At 43.5% G+C, this 23,169-nt stretch overlaps 1 protein-coding gene across 1 annotated transcript in view; it reads left to right on the top strand.

The window, feature by feature from the left end:
* ebf1a (EBF transcription factor 1a) overlaps positions 1-23,169 on the top strand; it is a 392,441-nt gene that overhangs the window by 241,103 nt on the left and 128,169 nt on the right. The window contains exon 9 of the mRNA XM_048603786.1: positions 20,521-20,651. Coding sequence (XP_048459743.1) covers positions 20,521-20,651 — 131 coding nt within the window. The remainder of the gene's footprint in view (positions 1-20,520; positions 20,652-23,169) is intronic.

Here is a 23,169-nt window from a genome sequence, read left to right as displayed (position 1 = left end):
AGGTTAATCATGCTTCAAATGTACTTCACGGGTGGCGAAACTCTCTGGACATGGAGATTGACGATTCTATCATGTTTTCACCTGCACCATTCAGTTAGCTAAGTTGGCTGGCAGGCTGTGAGTGATGCCAACAGCACAGGTTAAATTCCCCCACTGGCTGAAATTACCATGAAGATACTGCCTTCTTAGCCTCTCCCCTTGCCTGAGGCGACGTGACCGTCAGATCAAACCACCCCCAGTTGTCTCTTTCTCTAATGAGAGCCACCTCAATGGTCCAGTAGGATTATGGCAACTTTTTACCACTCAGTGCACCCTCATCCCTTTCTGTTCCCCTCGAAGTTTCCTTTCCTTCTCCCTAAAGGATTCTCTTGCACAATCTTAAACAGGGAGAGTCAGGTAACTTCTGGTGGACATTGCTGCTCATGTATCCTTATCATGATCGTTTAGTAGAGGACTGAGATGAGGATAAATTTCTTCACTCAGGGAATGGTGAGCCTGTGGAATTCTCTGCCACACAAAGTGGTTGAGGCTAAAACATTGAATGTTTTCAAGAAGGAGGTAGATATAGTTCTTAGGGCTAAAGGGATTGAAGAATATAGTATAAAACGGGAACAGCTAAGAATGTATTCAATGGTGTAGCAGGCTCAAAGTGCTGAATAGCCTACTCCTGCTCCTGTTTACTAGGTTTCTAAGGTAAGGGGTTCCCCAAACTGAATCTTTGCATGGAGCTGCCAGTCCAGCAAATTCCCCTCTCGCTGATGTGAAGCAACAAGTCTGGACAGTATCCACAAAGTACCGGCGACTATTTTCTCTTCTTGTTGAGGATGCAATGATTTAAAAAATTTCCTGAGCCGATTACACATTGAGCTTTCTCACTAAATGGGACTTAAATCACAGCCAAATAGTTGTAGTAATAAACTGAGAGGGATGACCAAACCAGGAGAAATGGGCAATTGGTTTTCCTGCTGTCTAATCTAGTGACTGTTAGTATTTATTACAAGTTAATGCATTACTCCAAATTCATTTCTATTTAACTACATTTGTATATATATCTCTTCTGAACAATTGGGGAAGCAATATTTCTTTGTCTTATAGATTTATTCATTAGTGAAACCAATTAGTGTGATGTATCCTTACATTGCATTACTGTCTGAAACCCTCAATTGAAGAACTGACTTTCACCATTATTGCTCCAAAATACAGTGTTATAGTTATTTAAAGATTTGCTGGAAAATGTTGCAGAATAATTTGAATCTAATGTACATTTTTTTCTTTAGAAGTGTAATTATTTTGCCTTAGCTAAGGGATTCCACAACGTTCCCTCAGATTCCGAAAGGCTTTTGACAGTAAATGTATTGCTCAACTTGGCATTGACCCTTAGAGACCGGAAGGAACCCAATCAGAGCTAGGGTAGCTGTTATCAGTCAGACTAACAAAAATTTCTGTCATCAGTTACAGTGGTTCTGGATCAAACAAGTGACAAATCCATTTCTGGTCACTATCTTCTGTGTTATTTCTCGCAGTTAGTATACTTTTAAGAGACATGCTTATGATATCATCACTATATCATAGCATGAGACTGATGGCATTAAGGTCTCAGACTCCATCTTACCTCTGATCATTTGAAGCATGATGCTCTACTGGAAGCACGCTTTTTTGTTGTAAACAATTTTCTTAGGGTTAGCCTGAGGATTTTAATGTTTATGCACATTAGTTGTGAGAAGTATCTGTTGGATACTTCAATACCATAATATTCACACCACTTTCTTATGTTATGGGAGGTAACCCAAGCATTGCTACATTAAGCAAACTAACACCAGTATCCAGTGACTTTTGTTGGTAAGGATGGATAATGGATGAAGTATAAGAGCACACGAACAGTGAAAGCCTCCAGAAGCTGCCTGATTCCTTCCTGTTTAAGCTTGTGCCAGATGAGAGGGCTCAAGGGGTAAATACATTAGAACAGCCCCTGGCTGACGAGGAACTCCTTCAGGGAGCGGGAGAGGAAGTGTGTGTGGGGAGAAAGGGAAGGGTTGTACTGAGTGGTCCAGGTGAAAATGTGATGCAACGTGCAACCCTCATGTCCAGAGCGTTCTCCACTTGTGTAGTATTTCTGTAGTGTGCTTAACCTTTGTAAAACTGGCAAGCATATGTACACTGTAAAGTCTTAAAAACAGTAGTGAGATAAACGGGCAGGCACAAAGCAGAGGATGTGCACAGTAGAGAGGTGTGAAGTGATGCATTTTGGCAAGAAGAATGCAGAGAAACAGCATAAATGAAATTATGTAGTTGAACATGTCGGTTAGCTCAGTTGGCTGGATGACTGTTCTGTGACGCAGAGTGATGGGTACAATTCCTGCAGTGGTTGATTTTACAATGAAGGACACTCCTTCTCAATCGCTCCCCTTATCTGAGGTGTGGTGATCTCTCAAGTTAAAACCACCACCAGTTGTCTCTGTCTGATGAGAGAGTAACCCTATGGTCTGGTAAGTGACTTTATGTTGAAATGAATAGAGAAATCTTGGGAGTGTACATACACTAATAATTGAAGGTGGCCAGACGTGTTGAGAAGGTTGTTTAAAAAGGCCAGATAAATGGAGACATTGGATGAAACCTAATGGAATGTAGATTTAATCTAATAAACAGGAGCCTTGACCCCTGGCTGGGAAGACCCCTAGTTGTCTCCGTGATCTCTCTGCACCCTGGTTATTGGATGCTGATGTACCCCACTGTCTCAGGCCATGGCAGTGGTGCCCTCCATGATCTTGACAACCTACCTGCAGCTAGCCATGTGAGCAAGGCACACTGCGCCCCCTCCCCAAATCATGAGTCAGCACCGTTAGCAGAGTGATATAAGTGGTCAGTTTGCTCTTGTCTCTTTGAAGTAGAAATCAGAATAAGCATAACTTCTGTTCTATGTCTCCCAGTGTGACTAAAAGACTCCGCTCCATCAGGAAATGATAGTTACAGACCCTGTCAGTCGGGCCTGATCTAACACTTTATTATCTAATGATCTCATACACATCCAGGCAAGGCCAGGACATCATTCTGACAGGCAGCCTGCTCGAAACAGCTCCATCAGTTTATGTATCATTACTGCTACAAGCGACAAGGAATGCACTGCTTGCCAGATGCAAATTGCTCGCTCAATAACATAGGCAGTGCAGTGGAGAGTTCAGCAAAGATGTGTGCTTTTGATGTCAGCCTGGGTAAGCTATATCGGGTAGATTTTGCAAATTTAAATTACTGGATAGAAAATCTTATGGAGCATGGCGACCTGTGACCCTTGATTCCTGATATATGCTTCTGGTGAACAAAGCTTTACACAGGAATGGAACTCCATGTAATCTACTCTATTTCTATAGCTAGAATAAACAGTTATGCATCTCTATCTAATGTGCACTCATCAAATTCCAGATTCCTTAAAGTCTCCGACGCTAATCTCTCTACCATTTTGGCCATGCCTCGTCCTAGCTGCTGGAATCCTCTCTTTAAACCTGGACACCTCTCTCCCTTCCTTCTAATATTACCTCTTGGATCAAATTGGCCTGACGCCTCCTTACGTGATTCAAGTGCAAGTTTTGTTGATGACTGTCCTGCAAAGAGCCGCAAGGCATCCTACTGCATTAAATAAGCTACATAAATCAAGTTGTTGCTGTTACACTTTGAAAGTTATTGAGAGCTCGCATAAGATATTTGAAATACCTGGGTGGTCTGGTTTCCTCTTTGCAGTTTAAAAAGTTTAATAGGATTTATAAGATGGGGATGTGGCGCTACCTTTAGATGTTATTCTAGCTCTCTACACTACACTAGCATGTCAGCTTCCTTTTGTTCCCATGACAGCCAGTATCCATGGTGCCCTAGTGAATAACCAGTTGGTTGCAGTGCTGTGGCATGCATGACTGTGAAGGTCAGTTCTGGGAACCAAGCACATGGGCTACTGAGGAAGGGCCTTGGTCAGTGATCAGGATCAGATACCCTGGCTTGGGAGTGGGGTAGCCAACTGTTGCATCTGTTGCAGCCTGAGTAACCAATTCAGCACAGCGCAGGGTTAATCTTTTCTTCTCCTGCTATGCCTGAGCAGGGCACCATTTGGTCGCTCAGACCCAGAGAGTTCCAGCATCCGAAAGTGATGCCTTGGAGCTGTGTTTTGGACGTGTTTCGGTGATCTCGGCTGAAGCCTCACTTCCCCAAAGCAAACAGGATTTCCTCTTGATTTCTACAGTAGAGAGTAACTTGTGGATGTACGGTTGCAGTGTCCTCAAACACCAGCTTTATGGGTGAGCCACGGCAGATTCAGGGTCCATAGTCAAGGCTGAGGAGTGAAGAGCCAGGACTCGGAGATAAACCTTTCCAGGGCTCAGCTCTGAATTTTGTTCCCAGCAATGCAGGCCACACACAACACCATGTCACAACAGGACTGGGGCAGCTTTTTATTTATAATGTGCAATAATTCAGGCAACAGTGTGAGCTTTACACTGGAGGAGACAGTTTGGCTGCTGGTGATAAAAAAAAATAAATAATTAAGAGTGTGAGCTTGTATTTAGTTGATATGGGCAGTGATGTGTGTGTTGCCTTGTGTGTCCCGGAGACAGGGAAATCATGGCTGCAATGTGATTTGTTCAGAGGCGGTCGGTTCTTGTGAACTCCTTGCCCTTACCAGATACAAGGACTTTTATATTTTTCTTGTAGTCAATGGCTTTCTTTCTACTCGTCTCATTCCCTCGAAGCCAGTGCCCCTTGCTGGGGTACGGTTTTACCGGTACGAAGTAGTTCTTCACGTGCAAGCACAGACACAGAATGTCAGACTGCAGAGGGGACATGTGCACATTGGTCAGCAGCACGGGGATTTGCGCAAGTGGGTACAATTTGGAATCATGGAATCAATGCAGAAAGAGACCATTCAGCTCATCGGGTCTGCACTGACCCTCCGAGCAGTGTTCCACCCAGACTCACCCTATCCCCATAACCCTGCATTTCCCTTGGCTAATCCACCTAGCCTGCACATCCCTGGACACTACAGGGTAATTTAGCACGGCCAGTCCAACTAACCTGTACACCTTTGGACTGTGGGACTAAACCGGAGCACCCAAAGGAACCCCACACAGACGTGGGGAGAATGTGCAAACTCCACACAGTCACCCGAGGGTGGAATCGAACCTGGGTCCTTGGCACTGAGAGGCACCAGTGCTAACCACTGTGCCACTGTGCTGCTCTAATTTCTCACCTCCCACCCCACCCCCACCCCCACCCATTCCATGGCTATTTGAGAAGAGCAAGGAGTGGAAGGTTCATAAGATCATGAGATGTGGAAGCAGAAGTAGGCCATTCAATGCATCAAGTCTAATCCACCATTCATTGAGACCATGGCTATCTGATAATTCTCAACTCCACTTTCTTCCTTTTTCCCTGTAACCCTTGATCCGCTTACTGATTAACAATCTGTCTGTCTCAGCCTTAAATATATTTAACATCCCAGATAAATGAGAGCGACTGATAATTGAAAGCCTGGTTGGCTCATTTACAAATCAAATGCCACTTCCTTTCTTCAGATAAAAGATCTATGAAATGCGAAGAATGCAAGTATTTTTGGTCACAGAACATTCAGAGTAATAAACTCACATGTATAAGTTATACTGTAAAAATTTAACATAATTCCAGGGAAAATGGGCCTCTGGACTCCCCAGGAATGGACTGTTAATTTTGACCCTCAACATTTGGGGTATCCTTTCAGGCTTGATCTGATTTGATGGAGGAACAGGTTTGAGGGGCTGAATGGCCAACTCGTGGATAGATTTTAACGAGCATCTTAAAGGAAGAAAGTGAGGTGGAGAGTCGGAGAGGTGCCGGAAGCGATCCTGAAGTTGAGGGGCTTGGCAGTTGAAGCTTAGCCTCCAATAATGGGCTATAGAAATTCATGGATGTTTGCTAGGCCAGAATTGGAGGAATGCTGGGATCTTGGAGAATTGTAGAGCTGGAAGAGATTATGGACGTTGAGTGAGATTTGAAAATACAAATGGAAATCTTAACTTTGAGATGTCTCTGGACTGCCTGCTAAAGTATAGCGCAACATAGAGCACAAGAAGGGGCAGATGAACAGATCTTTGTACAAATCTCATTATGATTATTGTTGATGGTAAAAGGCATTGTGACTAACATCTTGCCACATATGTGGGCTGGTCTCGAGTTGTGTACATTTTTAAGGCATTCATTAAGCTTTTGGTCAGCTGTTGCCAATTCCTTTCCTTTAAAAGAATTTGTTTTCATGTTCATTGATATTTTTAACCAACCTGTTCAGGCCTGTTATGACACGCCTCTAGAGCAGATGGGAGTTAAACCCAGGCCTTCTAGCTCAGAGTTGGGTCACTATCACTGTGCCACAAGAGCCTGTTGCTCGTTTTTCAGCTTGGCATTTTGAGTTGTTACAGCTGAGATCAATTTCACTCTTATCCGTAGTCCTAAATCCATTGTAGTGGGAAGTCAGTGGCTAGTAACAAGCTATTCTGGCTGATTCATTTTCAGTTCGATAACCCAGACATCGGAGGTCAATTGTTGATTCAGTGATGAAGCCAGGAATTGAGACTGGGACCTTATGGTCTTCGGAGGCTCCTCAGGACCCCCTCAAGTGTGCAATGCCTCACAAAGCTGTCAAGAGAGCTCAGTGATGGCGAGACAATCCCTGGCATTATCAGCAGCAGGAGCTGAAAAGAAAAATGACGAGAATCTGCAGTTTGCAGAGTGTGAAGCAACCTTAGGGACTGGAAGAGTTTGAACTTTCTTCTGTACTGTGCAAAGTTGGTGAAGAGAGCACTGTTAGTCCAAAAGGACGAAAGCTGGGGGAGTGAAAATAAGTCATACCCCCACCCGGAATTCCCAAATGATTTATTTGAGCCAATTACACACACAGACAGTAGTGACATTCACTACTGTGCTAACCTCTCTTGCACAGTTCCTTGTGTTTGTTTGGCCTTGGTGCACTGTATAGAATTCTGGTGTTTCTCATCCCTGTGCTTCCAGTACTGGGATGGTATAGATTATCTTTTAATCATCCCTGGGATTTGAGCATTGCTGGTAACACCATCCAGAATTGGCCTTGAGAAGGTGGAGGTGAGCTGTGGACTGCTGCACTGTGTCTGATTCAGGTGCACTTGCTGTGCTGTTAGGAAGGGAGTTCCAGGATTTTGACCCAGCGATAGTGAAAGATCAGCGATGTGTGGCTCCAAGTCAGAATGATGTGTGTGCTGCACAGTAGGTTCATTTATTGAGCAAGAGCTAAACCTGGAACATGAGGGACAGGTAGTGCAGGGGGCCCCAGTAGAAACTGTACTCCCAGACAGAGTCAGCATTTTCATTCGAGGGAATGAACGAAAGAGGAAGCTGGTTCTCAAAAACCACTGCAGTGTAGGTGTGGAAGAGTTAACATCTAAAAAAGACACATAATGTAGCCTCAGTGTTAGTGTAGTAATAATATATACAGGCTGCAAATTGGAAAGTAGCTGTAAGTATCTTAAACAGGACGTTATAGAGATTTCAGTTTTATTAGTTTTGGCACAGTCTCTCTGAAAAGCAGCAAAGAGGGTTACTGTGGGATTCATTTTCTTTACCACATCTAGCTTTCTCCCGATGGAGCAGAATATTATTCTGTGCACAGTCTGTGTGCAGGAACCACAGAAGCCTCTATCTGAAATCCCTACAGTTAGGAGACATAGAACTATGAGGCACTGTGCGAACAGATGCACCAAAAGAGAGGCCATTCTCTTTTTTATTAAAATACTTCCTCAGGATCATTCTAAGTTGGTGGAGCAACTCCTCTTTCTCTTCCTGAATCTGCGTCATTCCCTCCATAGCCTGTGCCCCGAAATCAAGGCTATTGGCATCTTCCCATTCCATCTTGTTCTTGGTCCTCTTGGCTTTTCCTTCTTCTTGCATCTTAAAGATGTGTCCCATTTTCACCAGGTTCCTCAGCGTCCTTCCTCTTCCTTTTCCCCTTGGTAATGCTCTGTACAATTGATGTTCCACTTTGAGTGCTGTGCTGAAGGATGACGTTTCTTAAGCATGGAGGTAGGGTTTGGGGAAGGGTGGTTGCTGCTTTCTGTGTTCAGGACCTCTGGTCATGTAAAGGGTTTGGAGGGGTGAGTGCTTAATGGCAGTCACAAGTTGTGTTAAGTCAGTGACAAGACGATCAAGAGAAACTGAAGGATTAATCCCAGAGATTCAGTGGGTGATTCACAAATGATTTGTTTGGAATGCAAATCCCATATTTCCAAAGGGAGCAACCATCCCGATCTATTAATAAATGCAGAAAGCTTAACTCTATTCCCATATGGATGAAAATAAAAAACAATAACATCTCCTATAATTAGCGAGAGATGTTTAAATCAAATTTCTGTTGGAAACTCAAAGGATTAAAAGAGCATTATTGCACATTGGGATTCTAAGGTACAGAGACATTTTCTTTTCCGAAATAAATAAGACAAAAAGTGCTGCAATAATAAAGCCTTGTCTGTAATGATGTGCGGGCAGTGGGGACAGAAGTTGCATTTGTGGTTGTTGGATTGTGGTGTATGTAGGCTCTAGGGAAAGAACAGATGGAACAGAGGGAGCCACAAAGGTCTAATCCTATCAGATGGAGCCTCTTCCTACCATCTGGATAATCCCCATGCACAATTTCAAACCTTGTAAAAGATTCGACTTTGGCCAAGATTAGTCTTTGGAACTGTTCTGTGTCTCTTCTTGCATCTTTTCAGTCTCATATTTTATAAAGTCAAATTATTCCCCCTTACAAATTGGCATGAAGTTTACCAACTTGTTCATTTGAGAGAAAAAGAGAAAACAAAGAGAAATGAATTTTGTTCAAATTGCCTTGCTATCAAGTTTATGCCTTCTGGGAAGCGGGCTGCAGTATTCTTGATGGAATTGATTTGTGTTTACAAGTGATTTGATTGTTTGCTCCTCTGCTTTCTTTCGGGTTAAACACGGAGATTTTTTGTTTTCCCCCTTCAACTTCCTCGCTAGGTGGAGGCACTAATTCTTGGTGCGATATAGTTCCTGCAGGTAAATCGTGTAAAAGCTAAGGCACAGAGTACAGGCCACCTTTTCAAACAAGGATCTCCAATGGAGTCCAATTCTGTCCTCACCAAACTTTTAGGCTGGATGATGATTTTTCTGTTTGCCAGGAGATGCTGCTGATTTAAAATGATCAAATGGTATGTTTGTTGTTATAAGTAACATAGACAATGTTACTATAGATAGTAATCAGATTGTAACCTCAGTTAAACAAAGACTCTTTTGAAGTGAGTAATGTCCAGCAATCCCCAAACCAATTAAAGTTGCCTTTTGAAGCAGACTCTGTTTGCACTGTGTAACATTTAGGGTCAGGTGTAGAGGGACCAGCTCCTCATTTTTGGATCATCTTCAACTGTAACACTTTTACAGAAAAGGCCCCTCAGATTGTCCCGTTGAGGATCATGATATCCTCAAATAAACCAGTTCAGAGATGTATGTACGTACCTCTGGAGCAAGCATGACATGAAGCGGGGCCTCCTACATCAGAGGTAGGGGCACTATCACTTCCCCACATGAGCCCTCTCCTTTGAGGGTAATTACAGTGGTCACAGATACTATCCAGCTGAAGCTCTGTTATTGTGATAATGGGATCAGTACCAATGGTAACATAATCACTGTTAATGCTGCTGTTTTATTTCTCCTGGACATGTGAATTGTAATTTTGGTTGAGCTGCCATTTAAACTACAATAATTGACATAAAATGTATTAAAGATGGCCCATGATTGTTTGCTTGAGCCTTGAACCTTTGAATGGATGCTGTATGACACACTGTGATAGAATAAACACCTATTATCGGTGGTGTACAGCTTTTAGTTTTGAGAGGATCACGGTCTCCATTGATCTGCAGAGCAGAAAGTGCCACATAGGTGTCCATATCATGAGCCAATTTGTCATAGTTTGAGAAATGTTCATCTTTACATTGTCCAATGCACAGCTCAGAATGTCTGATATCACTGATCTCAGCCAGAGATAATGCTCTTAATTGCTATCCGGTTAACCCTGTTGGATAGCTTCCATATGGGGAGGCCTGGTAAAAGCAGTACTGTGCTTGGTGGTGATGCCCCCCACAGTTGAATAGCCTTTGGCATTTGACCTCAACACTCCCATGTGAAGGATGCCCATAGGGTCAGTCCCCGCAGCTGGATCTGCACACCAGGAATCAGCATTGGAAGCAGAGAGAAGGGTGAAATTGGGAGAGGAGTGACAAACATCTCAAGGCTGTGAGTACTGAGAGTCCTCCAGGGACCCTTGCCTCATATTACGTAGTCAGTGTAATCTGGTCCAGGTGCTGCACTGCACAATTGTATTGAATAATTCAAGCATTATTGTGTGATGTGAGTGTGTCTAAAACCATTAACATCAAGTATGATCATTAGCCTTACAATGACTAAATTTTTGAAAAAAAAAGACCCCCACCTTATTAAAACAAAAATACTGAATATTTATACAGCTGATCCTTTCCGATTAGGACCAGATGTACTTCGGGGAGCTGCAGCTGTCAGTTCTTCTCTTGATTGTTTTGCCATTTTCATTGCGTCCCACTCTATCACTTCTATCCCATTCCAATCACTATACATATATTTTAGCCTTCTACCATGGCAGCACATCCTGTCTCATTCTGCTTTATCCTGTCCTAAGCCACATCACTCTATGCTGTCTCATTCCAGCTCTTCCCAGCTGATCCCCCTCCCTTGGCATGCCTACAGCATTCTGCTAGACCAGCCCACCCCACCTTCTCCACTCTACTGCAGCCCGTTCCCTCCCTGCAGGCTTCATCCTATCCCACTGCCGATGCCACCCCTGCTGGTACATATGTCTTGAGATTTAAAGGATAGGGGTTGGCTCATCTTTGGTGGATTCCATGGTCAAATGGCCCAATGCTCACTATTCAGACTAATAGCTGAGGCACTAGGGGAACCACGGCCAGTGCTGTCAGGATAATCCCTTGGGTAGTGAGTGGGCTGGGGGGTATCAGAGTGGGGATGAAGTTAATGCACACAATTACATGAGGATGAACGATACTATCACTGGCAATGGTGGATTCCCCCCATGCTTCAGCATGCACCACAGAAAAAGAGATGCTAGGACTGAGTTTACATTATAACTCGGGTATTGATCCTGCTAGATCTTTTTGAAGCTTTCCATTTCAGATACCATCGTCGATAGCAAGTCTTCCCTGTCGGTTGAACTCTTTCCACTCTGGGCAAGAGAAGTCTTTCACTCTTGGAACAGCATTGGCTTCCCCTTTTGGAGTGACAAATTGAGATGTTGCTGTGTGCACCTTTGACTGCAAGGAATTGGGTTGAGATGGCCTGCATGCATTTCTGAAACGTATGCAATCCTGAGGGGTCTTGACAGCAGAGCTGTGAAGAGGATGCTTCCTCTAATGGGAGAATCTAAAACTAGGAGTTGATAACTCGAAAGAGATTAGACTATTTATTTTCTCTCTGAGGGTGGAGAGTCTTTGGAATTCTCTTCCTGAAAGGTTGATGGAGTCAGAGTTCTTGAATATTTTTATGGCAGAGGTTTGACAGATTTTTGATAGGCAAAAGGCTGAAAGATCATCAGGGGTAGGTGTGAAGATGGATTTCAGGTTACAATCATATCAGCCCTGATCTTATTGAATAGCAGAGGAGGCTAGAGGGGCTGAATGGCCTACTGCTAATTTGCATGTTTGTGGAAAGAAAAGAGCTAACTTTCATTACGGGATCAGAGCTGGATTCAAACCTGAATTCCAAAGGTGGAAGGTCCTGTGTCTAACCTACTACATCCATTCGCCAATCTCCTGAAAGACCAAGCCAAATCTCCTGGCTGTCCGTTGATTAACGAAACACTGAGTTTTCACATTAGTGATTTTACATTATTGAGTACGTTTTGAGATTCCTGTGCGGGTGACTGAACGGGCGAGCACCTGTTTAAATGGGCCCGTGAGACAAAAAGTCAGAAGTGAACCCTCGCACTTCCTTCTTGCCACAGCCTCTAATGCCTCAGGAGAACGGTCAGTGAGATTGCTGAGGCCTTCAATCGGGAACATCTCAGTTTGGGTCCGAAGCTTTCTCTCTGACACGGCGTCCCGTTCTGAGGTAAAATACCACAAATCCTGGGGATCTGAAACAGGGAACACATGCCCTTGGGTGGCAGACGAGTCAGGTTCCTGAAGAGTCGGGGAAGGGAATCTTGCTGAGGTGCTCACTGGTTGTCTGCAGGCGCTGACTGATCTGATGTGCCTTTCCAGAAAGTTCTGATTATGTTCAAGATCGCCTCTCATTGAAAATAATATTGTCAGGTCAGGGCTGCTCGAAGAGCCAGTGACAGCCGGAAAGTTGGGGCCCCAAATTGGCACGGCGGAATTTGCTTATATTGAAATTGAGATTTTCCATCCAATTTGCATTCAGGACCACGAGCTCCCTTATTACTGCTGTGGCTTTCTTCGAAACAAAAATGTCAAGCCAGGATTCCTGGTTCCTTATTCCTGCCTCACTGTTTTCGTAGCTGCTGGAAAGTGTCACACGTTTGTGCAAATGTCTGGTGGAGACACGGGTCAGCTTGTCTGTGATGCTCCTCCGCTGCCTGTCAATCCTATTGGACAGAAGGACGCCATTCAGCCTGTTGTGCCTGTGCTGGCTCTTTGACACAGCGATCCAATTAATCTTGCTCACCCACTCTTCCCATGTAATCTTGAAAATGTCTCCTCTTCAAGCATTGATGCAATCCCGTTGAATTCTCAGAGCTTGCTGCTTAAAATGAAAACCCTTAGCTTTAATTTTTCACTCCCCTATAAGTGCTCTTTTGGCCAATTATTTTAAATTTGTTCCCTCTGGTTTCTGACCTTCCTGCCAGTGGAAACAGTTCTGCCCTATCCAAGACACCTTTTAATTTTAAACATCTCCCCATGGGTTCTCTGCACAAAGAAGAGCAGCTTCTCCACCGAAAACCCTCATCCCGGTACCCTTCTGACAAAGCAACTCTGCACCTTGACGAAAGCCTTGTGCCCACTGTGAGGACTTGGCATTTCCTGCCACCTCTCACTTTCCTCATTGTTGGAATGGTCTGCCGTGGTATTCGCTGTCAAGGGCACTGTCAAGTTAAGTTACCACTGCGGTGAGGATTGGGTGAATTGTATGAAATCTGCCTCTTGGCATGGGCCGGTGCCGAATCACCAACCCAACCGAAAACGAAGTTGAAAGAAAATTCCGGTTCCCCCTGGATTCCTGAGGAAAGGACACCGCCTTCACTCATTGGGAGACATTTAAGGGCGAAATGACAAAACTGATTTCCTTGCCCCAGCCTGGATGGGTGAAGGTAGTTTGCCGAGCCTGCCTTTACCCCAGTGGCAGGCCACAAACACACTGTAAAGGCTGTCACTCCCAGCTCATAGCCGATGCAAACAGAGAAGACTCTGGAGACAACGCAGGGTTAAAAAAAAAGTCCCGGGTGACATCATGTCGGCAGATGAAATTGGATATAAAATGTATTCTCTGGGCTCAACGTTTAGGCCCTCCCAACCTCCCCACCCCCTTCTCATTTTGTGTGCAGGAAAATTGGAATTCTAGTAATTAGACCCTGACTTACAGAAACGGCATTAGGATCTCAAGTCAAAGTTCAACATCCCGAAATGAAATTTAAACCAATTAATCTGTTAGATTTTTATCGCTTCTCCATGTTTTCCCAGCAATTCCCTCAGTGCCTGGCCTTTGATCGACTCAGATCAGTCTTGCAAGAGTCCTGATTGTCTGCCTGGTGCTTCAAAGCTTGAGATGACATTTACACCACACTCATAAAACAATCAAATTTGCAAAGCTTTTAAACAACTGGGGCATATTATATTTAATAAAAGCCTGTCTATAATAACCTGAATTAGCATTTTATGCCATGTAATACCTCTGAGAGCACAGCATTTTATGGAGCCCTGTATTGTGAGGCCATCTTTCCAATAGGAAAGATTATCTAAATGACAGTCTGTGATTTAACCCTTAAGTGCCTTGAATACATCATGTATTTCCAGCCTACAAAATGATGCAGTGTTCTCATTTATTGTGTGGTTACACTGCTGTGTTAGTCCTTCATCCTCCTCACCCCATTCTAACCTCAAAATCACACCAGCCATGTCACTGTGGTGTACCTCTAAAGTGTCTTGCTGTTCATCCAAAAGTCTTTGGCCGCACCTTTTTGTTGTATTGCAGCATAGATCCCTGACCACTCAGGCCTGTACCTTTAAGACAGTTGCATGACATCATGACACATGCTGTTCCAGTACAAAGGTACAACACTTGCCTTCACTCAGTCTCTCTGCGCATTGTAGTCAGTATCATGTCTTTATTCACTCAGTCAGTTATGCATCATACAATGACATCAGTAAGCACAGAACCCAAACTGTTAATCTGTGAAATCATGGCTTTGTAAATAGTTAGTGTTGTAAATAAGCTTCATGATATCTGACTCAACAGACCCCAACTGTCGGTGTTCCATTACATGGGTTCATATATAGAAAACCACAAATAACATCACTTTTTTGTTTGCTCATGAAACTGCGATGAGAAGCTGTAAGTTGCATTAACGTGCATCGTTGCACTTATTCTAATAGTTTTCCTGATCGGCTTCATTCTCCCAATCTGAGAAATAGTTTGCAAACAAACTGTGCACAAAGACGGTGCCCACTTAAAGCCTATTCTGATGCTTTGAATAGTTTATGCTTTTCATATTTAAGTCCAGTTAAGTGCAGTGTGTTTGATGACTTTACAATATAGCCAGGAGATAAATTGAACTGCGGTTTCAGCCTACATACCAAATGTTAATATGTTGCAAATGTAATACACTCTATTAATGAGATACAAAATCATACAAGTGAATGACATTGATGTGTTAAAAGTCCTGCGTGTGCTTTGTGTAAGTGTTACTCACATGTCATAATTATTCTGCCATGCACTAGATGCCAGACTTCAGCATATTTCCTCTATGATAGTAAAACATTTCAGAGGGAAGTTTAATTGTTACGCTTGATTCCTCTAGTCATACTTTTCCCATCATACTCTTCCAAGAGTCACCCCTATTGTACCATCGACAGTATCACATGTAACCCAAACAGGGGGTCAGCTAGTTTTTTATACACATGTGCTCCCAGATGAGAAAGTGATGTATACAGATTGGAACGTCCACATTATGGAAAACAGAAAGAAGCAGAAATGCTCAGCAGACCTGCCAGTATCCATGAGGAGAGAATCAGCGTTAACATTTTGAGCTGAAAAGGATTCTTCTCCGTCTGAAGAGAAAGCTCTCCACAGATGCTGCGAGACCTGCTGAGTTACTCCAGCACTTTTTATTTCAGATTTCTAGCGTTTACCATATTTTGCTTTTATTTTGCGAGATCTCCTGTTTGATTCCAAATGATCCTAAACCGAGGTGGCTGACTAGGCACCACAACTTACTTTAACATTAACTGGCTAGAGAAAGCAAATCCATGAGATGATTTCAACATGCAGGAGTGGATCAAGGGAATACAGGTTGAACTCAGTAAACTCCAAATTAAAGACTAAAGTCATGGAGTTCTTCATGCAAGGAACTACCAATGTACAGATTGGACATTTAGATAGTTTAGAACTATTTAATACTGCAATGTGATAACAAGGTGTAGAGCTGGATGAACACAGCTGGCCAAGCAGCATCAGAGGAGCAGGAAAGCTGACATTTTGGGTCTGGACCCTTCTTTAGATGCTCTTCTGATGTTGCCTGGCCTGCTGTGTGCATTCAGCACTACACCTTGTTATCTCAGCATCGGCAGTTTCTACTATCTCTTAATACTGCAATGGTTTTTGTTTTAAAAAAATCATGGCATGTAGGCATTGCAGGCTGGGCCAGCATTTATTGCCCATTCTTAATTGCCCTGGAGAGAGTAGTGCTGAGCTACCTTCCTGAACTGCACCAGCTCTTAGGATTTAGGCACACCCACAGTGCTGTTAGGGAGGGAGTTCCAGGATTTTGACCCAGCAACAGTAAAGGAACAGCAATACGTTTCCCAGCCAGGATGGTTTGTGTCTTGGAGGGGAAATTGTAGGTGCCGGCTTTACCATGTGTTTGCCGCCCTTGTCTGTCCAAGTGGTAGATGTTTGAAAGGTGCTGTCTAAGGATCCTCGATGAATTGCTGGAATATATGTTGTACTACTGCTACTGAGTGTCAGTGGTGGAGGAAGTGAATGTCTGTTGATCTGGTGTCAATCAAGTGGTTGATTTGCCCTGGCTGGTGTCAGGTTTCTTGAGTGTTGTTTGAGCTACACTCATCCAGACAAGTGGAGAGTATTCCATCACACTCCTGACTTGTGCCTTGTAGACAGTGGACAGGCTTTGGAGAGTCAGGAGTGAGTTACTGCCAGATTCCCAGCCTCTAATATGCAATTATAGCCACTGTATTTTTATGGCTAGTCCAGTTCAGTTTCTGATAGCAGAGAGTGCAACTAATAAAAGAAACTAAAATGGTTTACCAAGCATGATTTTAAATTTGTTTTTAAAGTTTTTGACAAGGTTTGTTTTGTATGTGAGGGATATCCCTTTAAACTGAGCTGAGTGACAATGTGACTGAGATTAACAGCAATCGAGTGACTTCTTCAGCTAATGGTATCAATCAAATCAAAAGTTGCTTTTGGCAACTGTATTCAGTGGATTTGCAACATTGGACAGTGAAATCTAGTTCTTTGTCACGATTCACATTGTCTCTCACTCAGCTTGTACTTCAGAGTTTGTAAAGTTGCTGTCAGGTTACACTCAGTGCTGTGTTTGTGTTTGTGTATAACCAGTGAGAACACTGTACCTTCCTGTCCACAAGGTTCAAGTCTTTCTGCAGAGACCTCAGCAGCTAATATGAACCGACTCTTGGGTCTTTAAAATACGACATAAACTGAGGTCCTGCTTGTCCACTCTGGAATTGTAAAGTATTCCATGGCACTACTTTTGAAGAAGATACAGCAAATTCTCCTACTTTTCAACAAACTGATAATCTGGTCTCTGTTTCGCAGCAAGCTGTGCAAAAATTGGCTGTACCTTTCCAAAGTTATAATAGTGGTCGCACGTCAAATGTATTAATTGGCTATAAATGCATTGGCACATCTTGAGATTGTGAGAGTACTGCAGAAATTCAAGACCTTCTTATTTAGGAAGATTAGGATTTAAGAACATAGGAACAGGAGTAGGCCATTCAGCTCATCAAGCCTTCTTGGCTTGAAATTCACTTAGAGCATGGTTGATTGGATTGCGATCTTAAGTCCACTTTCCTGTCTGCTCCTCCCACTCCCACCACACCCCAAAAAATTAAACATTGATTCCTCTGTCTATCAAAACTCTTAGCAGCCTTGAATAATTTCACTGTCCCAGCCTCCAGTACTTTTGGATGATGACAATTCCATAGAAATATGAGCTGGAGTAGGTTGAATGGCCTCTCAAACTTGTTCTTCTCCATTCAATATGATCCTGACTGATCATAGAATCCCTACAATGTGGAAGCAGGCCATTTGGCCCATCAAGTCCACACTGCACCTCTGAAGAGCACCCCACCCAGATCCACCCTCCTACCTACCCCCGTAACGCCACATTTCCCATGGCTAATCCACCTAGCCTGCACATCACTGGACACTATGGGCAATTTAGCATGGCGAATCCACCTAACCTGCACATCTTTAGACTGCGGGAGGAAATTGGAGCACTCGCTCTTCCACTTTGACTCCACTTTGTTTGTTTCCCATCTCCCCACTCCCTTGGAGACAACTAATCTGTCCATCTCAGCCTTAAAAACATTGAACCGAGAAGCATCTGCCACACTCTGAAATAGGCAGTCCCAAAAACTCTCATCCTAATTTCTCCTCACTTCAGTCCTAAATGATTGGCTGCTTCTCCTGAGAATGTGCCCACATGATCTAGATTGTCCAGCCTGTGGAAAGAACATTTTAGCATCTAGCCTGTTTACTTCCTTCCGAACCTTGTATGCTTCAATGAGAGGACTTCTCGTTTATTCAAGTTTCAGTTTACTCGGCCTCTCATCTTAGGATGACCCTCTTGTTCCAGGGATCAACTTAGTGAATATTTGCTGCACTATCTCCAAAGCAAGTATATCCTTCCTTCAATATAGTGTCCAACATTTACTTTCATGCAAGTCATTCATATAAATTTTAGATCGTGAGACCCCAACGCTGAGCTCCGTGACACTCTGAGTTACAACCTGCCAGTTTGAAAATGCCTCATTCAAGTTGACTATTTTCTTCATGTTAGCCAGTCCTCTATCTGTGCTAAGGACCTTGCTTTTGTGTGGACCTTTGCCAAATGCTTCATCCCAAGTATGTTGCATCTACTGGTTCTCCTTTGTCGACCATGCTCTTTACATCCTCAAGAACACTGTAATGACCTTGTCAAACAGATTTTCCATTTTTAAAATTATATTGACTTTGTCTAATTCTATAATTTTCTAAATGCAGTAAACTTACTAAATAATATTTGGCTTGTCAGCTAAAATGATATCAAAAGTAGTGGGGTAATGGACAGTGAAGAAGATTATCTCAAAGTACAGTGGGACCTTGATCAGATGAGCCAATGGACCAAGGAGTGACAGATGAAGTTTAATTTAGATAAATGTGAGGTGTTGCATTTTGGTAAAGCAAACCAGGCAGGCTTATACAGTTAATGGTAGGGCCCTGGGGAATGTTGCTGGACAAAGAGACCTAGGGGTGCAGGTGCATAGTTCCTTGAACGTGGAATCGCAGGTAGACAGGATAGTGAAGAAGGTGCTTGGTACGCTTATCTTCATTGGCATGTGCATCGAATATAAGAATTGGAATGTCATGTGCAACTGTATAGGAAATTGATTAGGCCACTTTTAGAATACTGTGTTCAATTCCGGTCTCCCTGCTATGAGAATGATGCTGTTAAATTTGAAAGGGATCAGAACAAATTTAGAAGGAATTTGCTAGGATTGGAGGGTCTAAGCTAAAGGGAGAGGCTGAATAGAATGGGGCTTTTTTCCCTGCAGCATCGGAGGCTGAGAGGTGAGCTTATAGAGGATTATAAAATCATGAAGAGCATGGATTGGGTGAACAAAAGGGGGTCCAAAAGTAGAGGGCATAGATTTAAGATGAGTGGGGTAAGATTTAAAAAGGACCTAAGGGGCAACATTTTCATGCAGAGGGTGGTGCGTGTATGGTACGAGCCGCCAGAGGAAGTGGTGGAGGTGGGTACAATTACAACATTTAAGAGGCACCTGGATGGGTACGTGAATAGGAAGGATTTAGAGGGATATGGGCCAAATGCTGGAAAATAGGACTAGATCAGTTTAGGATATCTGGTCGGCATGGACAAGTTGTTCTGAAGGGTCTGTATCTGTGCTGTACAGCTCTATGATTCTGATATGATTGTGCCAGTTTTCCACCAGGCAGGTTAGGATAAAGTTCCTGACTCCAACCCTGCTGGCTCTGTCCAGCCTTGTTGTTTGGGAGCAGGGTGTCAGATGAGTCATGCTTTGCTCGAAAGAATGAATAGCCTACTTGTGTCCCTAAGACCTGCGTTCCTATGAAACAGTCCATGTACTCCTGGAATTAGATGGAATATATTTGTCATAAGTCTTAGCACCTCGCTTCCATTTTGAATTTCTCAAGTTTTTAAAACTTCAATCTGGGGTTGGCAGCTTGAGGCAGGCTAATGGGTTCCAAAGGTGTTACCTGCCCTCTTGTTACTTGCCCAGCTCATAGATGAACACCGGCCAACAACCCGACCAGTGGGGAACAGGAGAGCTGAGTCAGGCTGTTAATTGTCAGGAGCACATGCATGCTGTTATCTAGTCGGGATTACCCTATGGTGATCGGGGAATGAGCACCAGCTGACTGCTCCCCCTTCCCACCTCCTGAGCTGGACGCAGCTGAGAGCACTCAGCTCCCTCTGGATATAGTTAACCAAGCACCGTGTTACACAAATACCAATCGTCTGAAAACCTGCCAGCTCTTCTCCATCTCGTACAACTTCCCTTTCTGACCTTTTCCCTCTGTTTGATTCCAGCTGGGCCTGGATGTTATGATCCAGCTAAGAATAAGAGGGCTGCTTTGAACCATGCACCAAAATGGTTTCTAACCCTACATCCTTGGGGTTCCTGTTACACATTCACAATAATACAATAGTTACTCTTTATTAGGTTTTCTGCAGAGGGCATCAGTTCATCTTGGGCTTTCCAATGGAAATTCCACTGAGTGTGGAATTAATGTTAATTCATGGCTTTTGTTTGGACAAGAGTTCAGAGTTTAAGCCCATTACCTCAGTTACAAGGAATCACCGAAGCCTCGTAACTAAACCCTGCTAAGATTTCTCACATCATTAGATTGCTTTACATATTTTTCTCCTGCGCGGTGACTTTAGGAATTGGTCAAAAGCCCCATAATATTTTGAAGCTTGATTTTATTCTCCTTTCTTGTCTCCCCCTTCCTCAATAGCCACCCCTTGCATCAAAGCCATCAGTCCCAGCGAGGGCTGGACTACTGGAGGAGCCACTGTCATCATCATTGGAGATAATTTCTTTGACGGATTGCAAGTCATATTTGGCACCATGCTGGTCTGGAGTGAGGTACGTGAAGGAAATATGTATACCGGCAATTTAGTAGTGATCATTGGTTTCTGATCCTATGCTAACTCGGGTACCTCATATGAAGGAGAGAGTAATTCTGCAAGAATTGCCTCCAATAAACATATGCCTTGTCCGCCTATGTCTGCTGCTAATGTGACAGTGATGATTATAAAGTTCAATCCAACTAAACCTCCAAGGGTTTCTTATTAGTGCTGTTGGAATGATTGTTTCTGCATGCAGTGTCAGCATCTACATTTTAAGTTAAGGTCTCCCAAAGCTCACTTGAAAGCTGCCCTGACCAAAATAGCTCTCTCTCTCTCTCTCTCTCTCTTTCTCTCTCTTCCTTTCTCTCTCTCTCGCGCTCTATTTTTCATTAACACTGTGCCTTATCAAATATTTTTTCAAATTCTGCAGAAATTGCAGCTGGGACTGTGGCACAGCAGGAGAAAAGATATCAGCTGTTGGCAGAATGGACATTGTACCATGGATATTGAAAGGATTATACACCTTGAGCAGTGCACCATTAAATTGCATTTCCTTCCCATTGTTTAACGGTTTGTTCTTTGCTGGTGTATCACTTGATAATCTAAGGAGATTATTCGGCCCATTGTACTTGTGCTGAGTCCTATCTAGTTTCATGCCATTGTTTAATCTGATGTAATATGTTTCTGAGGAGGAGAGGATAGAAGAATGTCACATGACTTACACAACTATAAGTATGTAACAGTCACTATATTTAGATTCTTCTTTCTTCACTGTCGCCCAAAATCCTTTGACTCTTCAGAGATCATTGACTTTTGCTGGAGTACGAGTCCCTGGTTAAGCTCTGGATCAAAGTGTCTGTTCTTCATCTTTAAGCACAGAATTGAGTTACAGTAGGCTGCGTCACTGCACTAGGTGCCACAGCTGAACCTGCACCCCTGTTTCATCCGACACAGACAGGAACTGAAGCGGAATAATTGGGAGCAAGAACCCTGGCTGATTTTTCTCCTCAATCCCAGCCCATGTTAGCCCAAAGGCATTGAGGTTAATTTTAGCACCTCTGCTCCGACTGCCAGCTTAGGTCAATGAACTGGGCAGTGAAGATTCAAAGTGAACCTTTGGGAGAGCTTAACTTAAAGCCTAAATGCTGGCACTGCATCCAGAAGCAATTACTCGAATAACACTAATAAGAAACATTTGGAGCTTTAGTTGCATTTAACTTTATAATGTGCACTGTCACATTAGCAACAGATTTAGGCAAACAAGGCACATGTTTTTTGGAGGCACTCTTTAACAGAGGGGCTCTCTCCTTCACATGAAATAACCTCATGTTGTGTCGACATAAGCAGTTGTCTGTGAATGATGAGCGTAAATGTGACTGCCAGGATGGCCGCATCTGTTGGGAGTAAGACTCAACTGGAGCACAGAGACAATAAGGACTGCAGATGCTGGAAGCCAGAGTCTGGAGGTGTGAGGCTGGAAAAGCACAGCAGGTCAGACAACATCAGAGGAGCAGACTCACACCTATAGACTCAGGGGAGGCAATGGCCTAGTGGTATTATCGCTGGACTGTTAATCCAGAGACTCGGATAACATTCTGGGTACCCGGGTTCAAATCCCTCCATGGCAGATGGTGGAATTTGAATTCAATAAGTGTCTGGAATTAAGAATCTAATGATGACCGTGAATCCATTGCCGATTGTCGGGGAATCGGGGAACCAGAACCCCTCTGGTTCACTAATATCCTTTCGGGAAGGAAACTGCCGTCCTTACCTGGTCTGGCCTACAAGTTACTCCAGACCCACAGCAATGTGGTTGACTCTTAATTGCCCTCTGGGGAATTTTGGATTGACAATAAATGCTGCCTAACCAGTGACTCCCTTATCCCATAAATGAATATTAAAAAAAAGCTGGAGCACAGCTTTGTGGCATGGTTGTGGGCATGGTCACTGTTGTAGTCAGCTCCATTTGCTGGTTCCAGTAAAGTTGCTCATCTTCCCACTGGAAGGCTCTCCGAACCCTCCCCATCAGGATCTTCTGATGTGGAGTTCAGTCAGTCACATTACAGGGAACCTGGGATCCTCCTGCGAGTGGGAAGGGTGGTGTAGATTAGTGGATATGGCACTGGATTCATGGAAAAGAACTCTAGGCTAACGTTCTGGGTTCAAATCCCACCGTGGCACTCCACACATGTTTGCAATCTCTTGGTGTCAAGAGCGTCTCAGTGGAGTTTAGATGTGATCAAGACTCTGCCGTCCTGTTCATTCCCAGTTGGGAATCCAGTCTGCACTTACTGACTTAAATAGAATAGTAGAATATTAACTTAGGAGATGTATGTTTCAGATAGCACCAGTGGAGGAAATTCCAACATTAGCATTGAGATTGGAATCCAAATTGAGCTATTTAACCCTGTGTCGACCATTGCATGAGCCAACAACTGTGTGTGGCTAATTGGAAATCCAGATGTGGCTGATTGCGTACCTGATTAGTAATTAAAAAATAAAGAATAGGCACAGTCGTGGAACAAGCAATCTTG

Source organism: Rhincodon typus, chromosome 12 (genome assembly GCF_021869965.1).
Source record: "Rhincodon typus isolate 14 chromosome 12, sRhiTyp1.1, whole genome shotgun sequence".
NCBI lineage: Eukaryota > Metazoa > Chordata > Chondrichthyes > Orectolobiformes > Rhincodontidae > Rhincodon > Rhincodon typus.
This window is presented reverse-complemented; position numbering and strand designations above follow the sequence as displayed.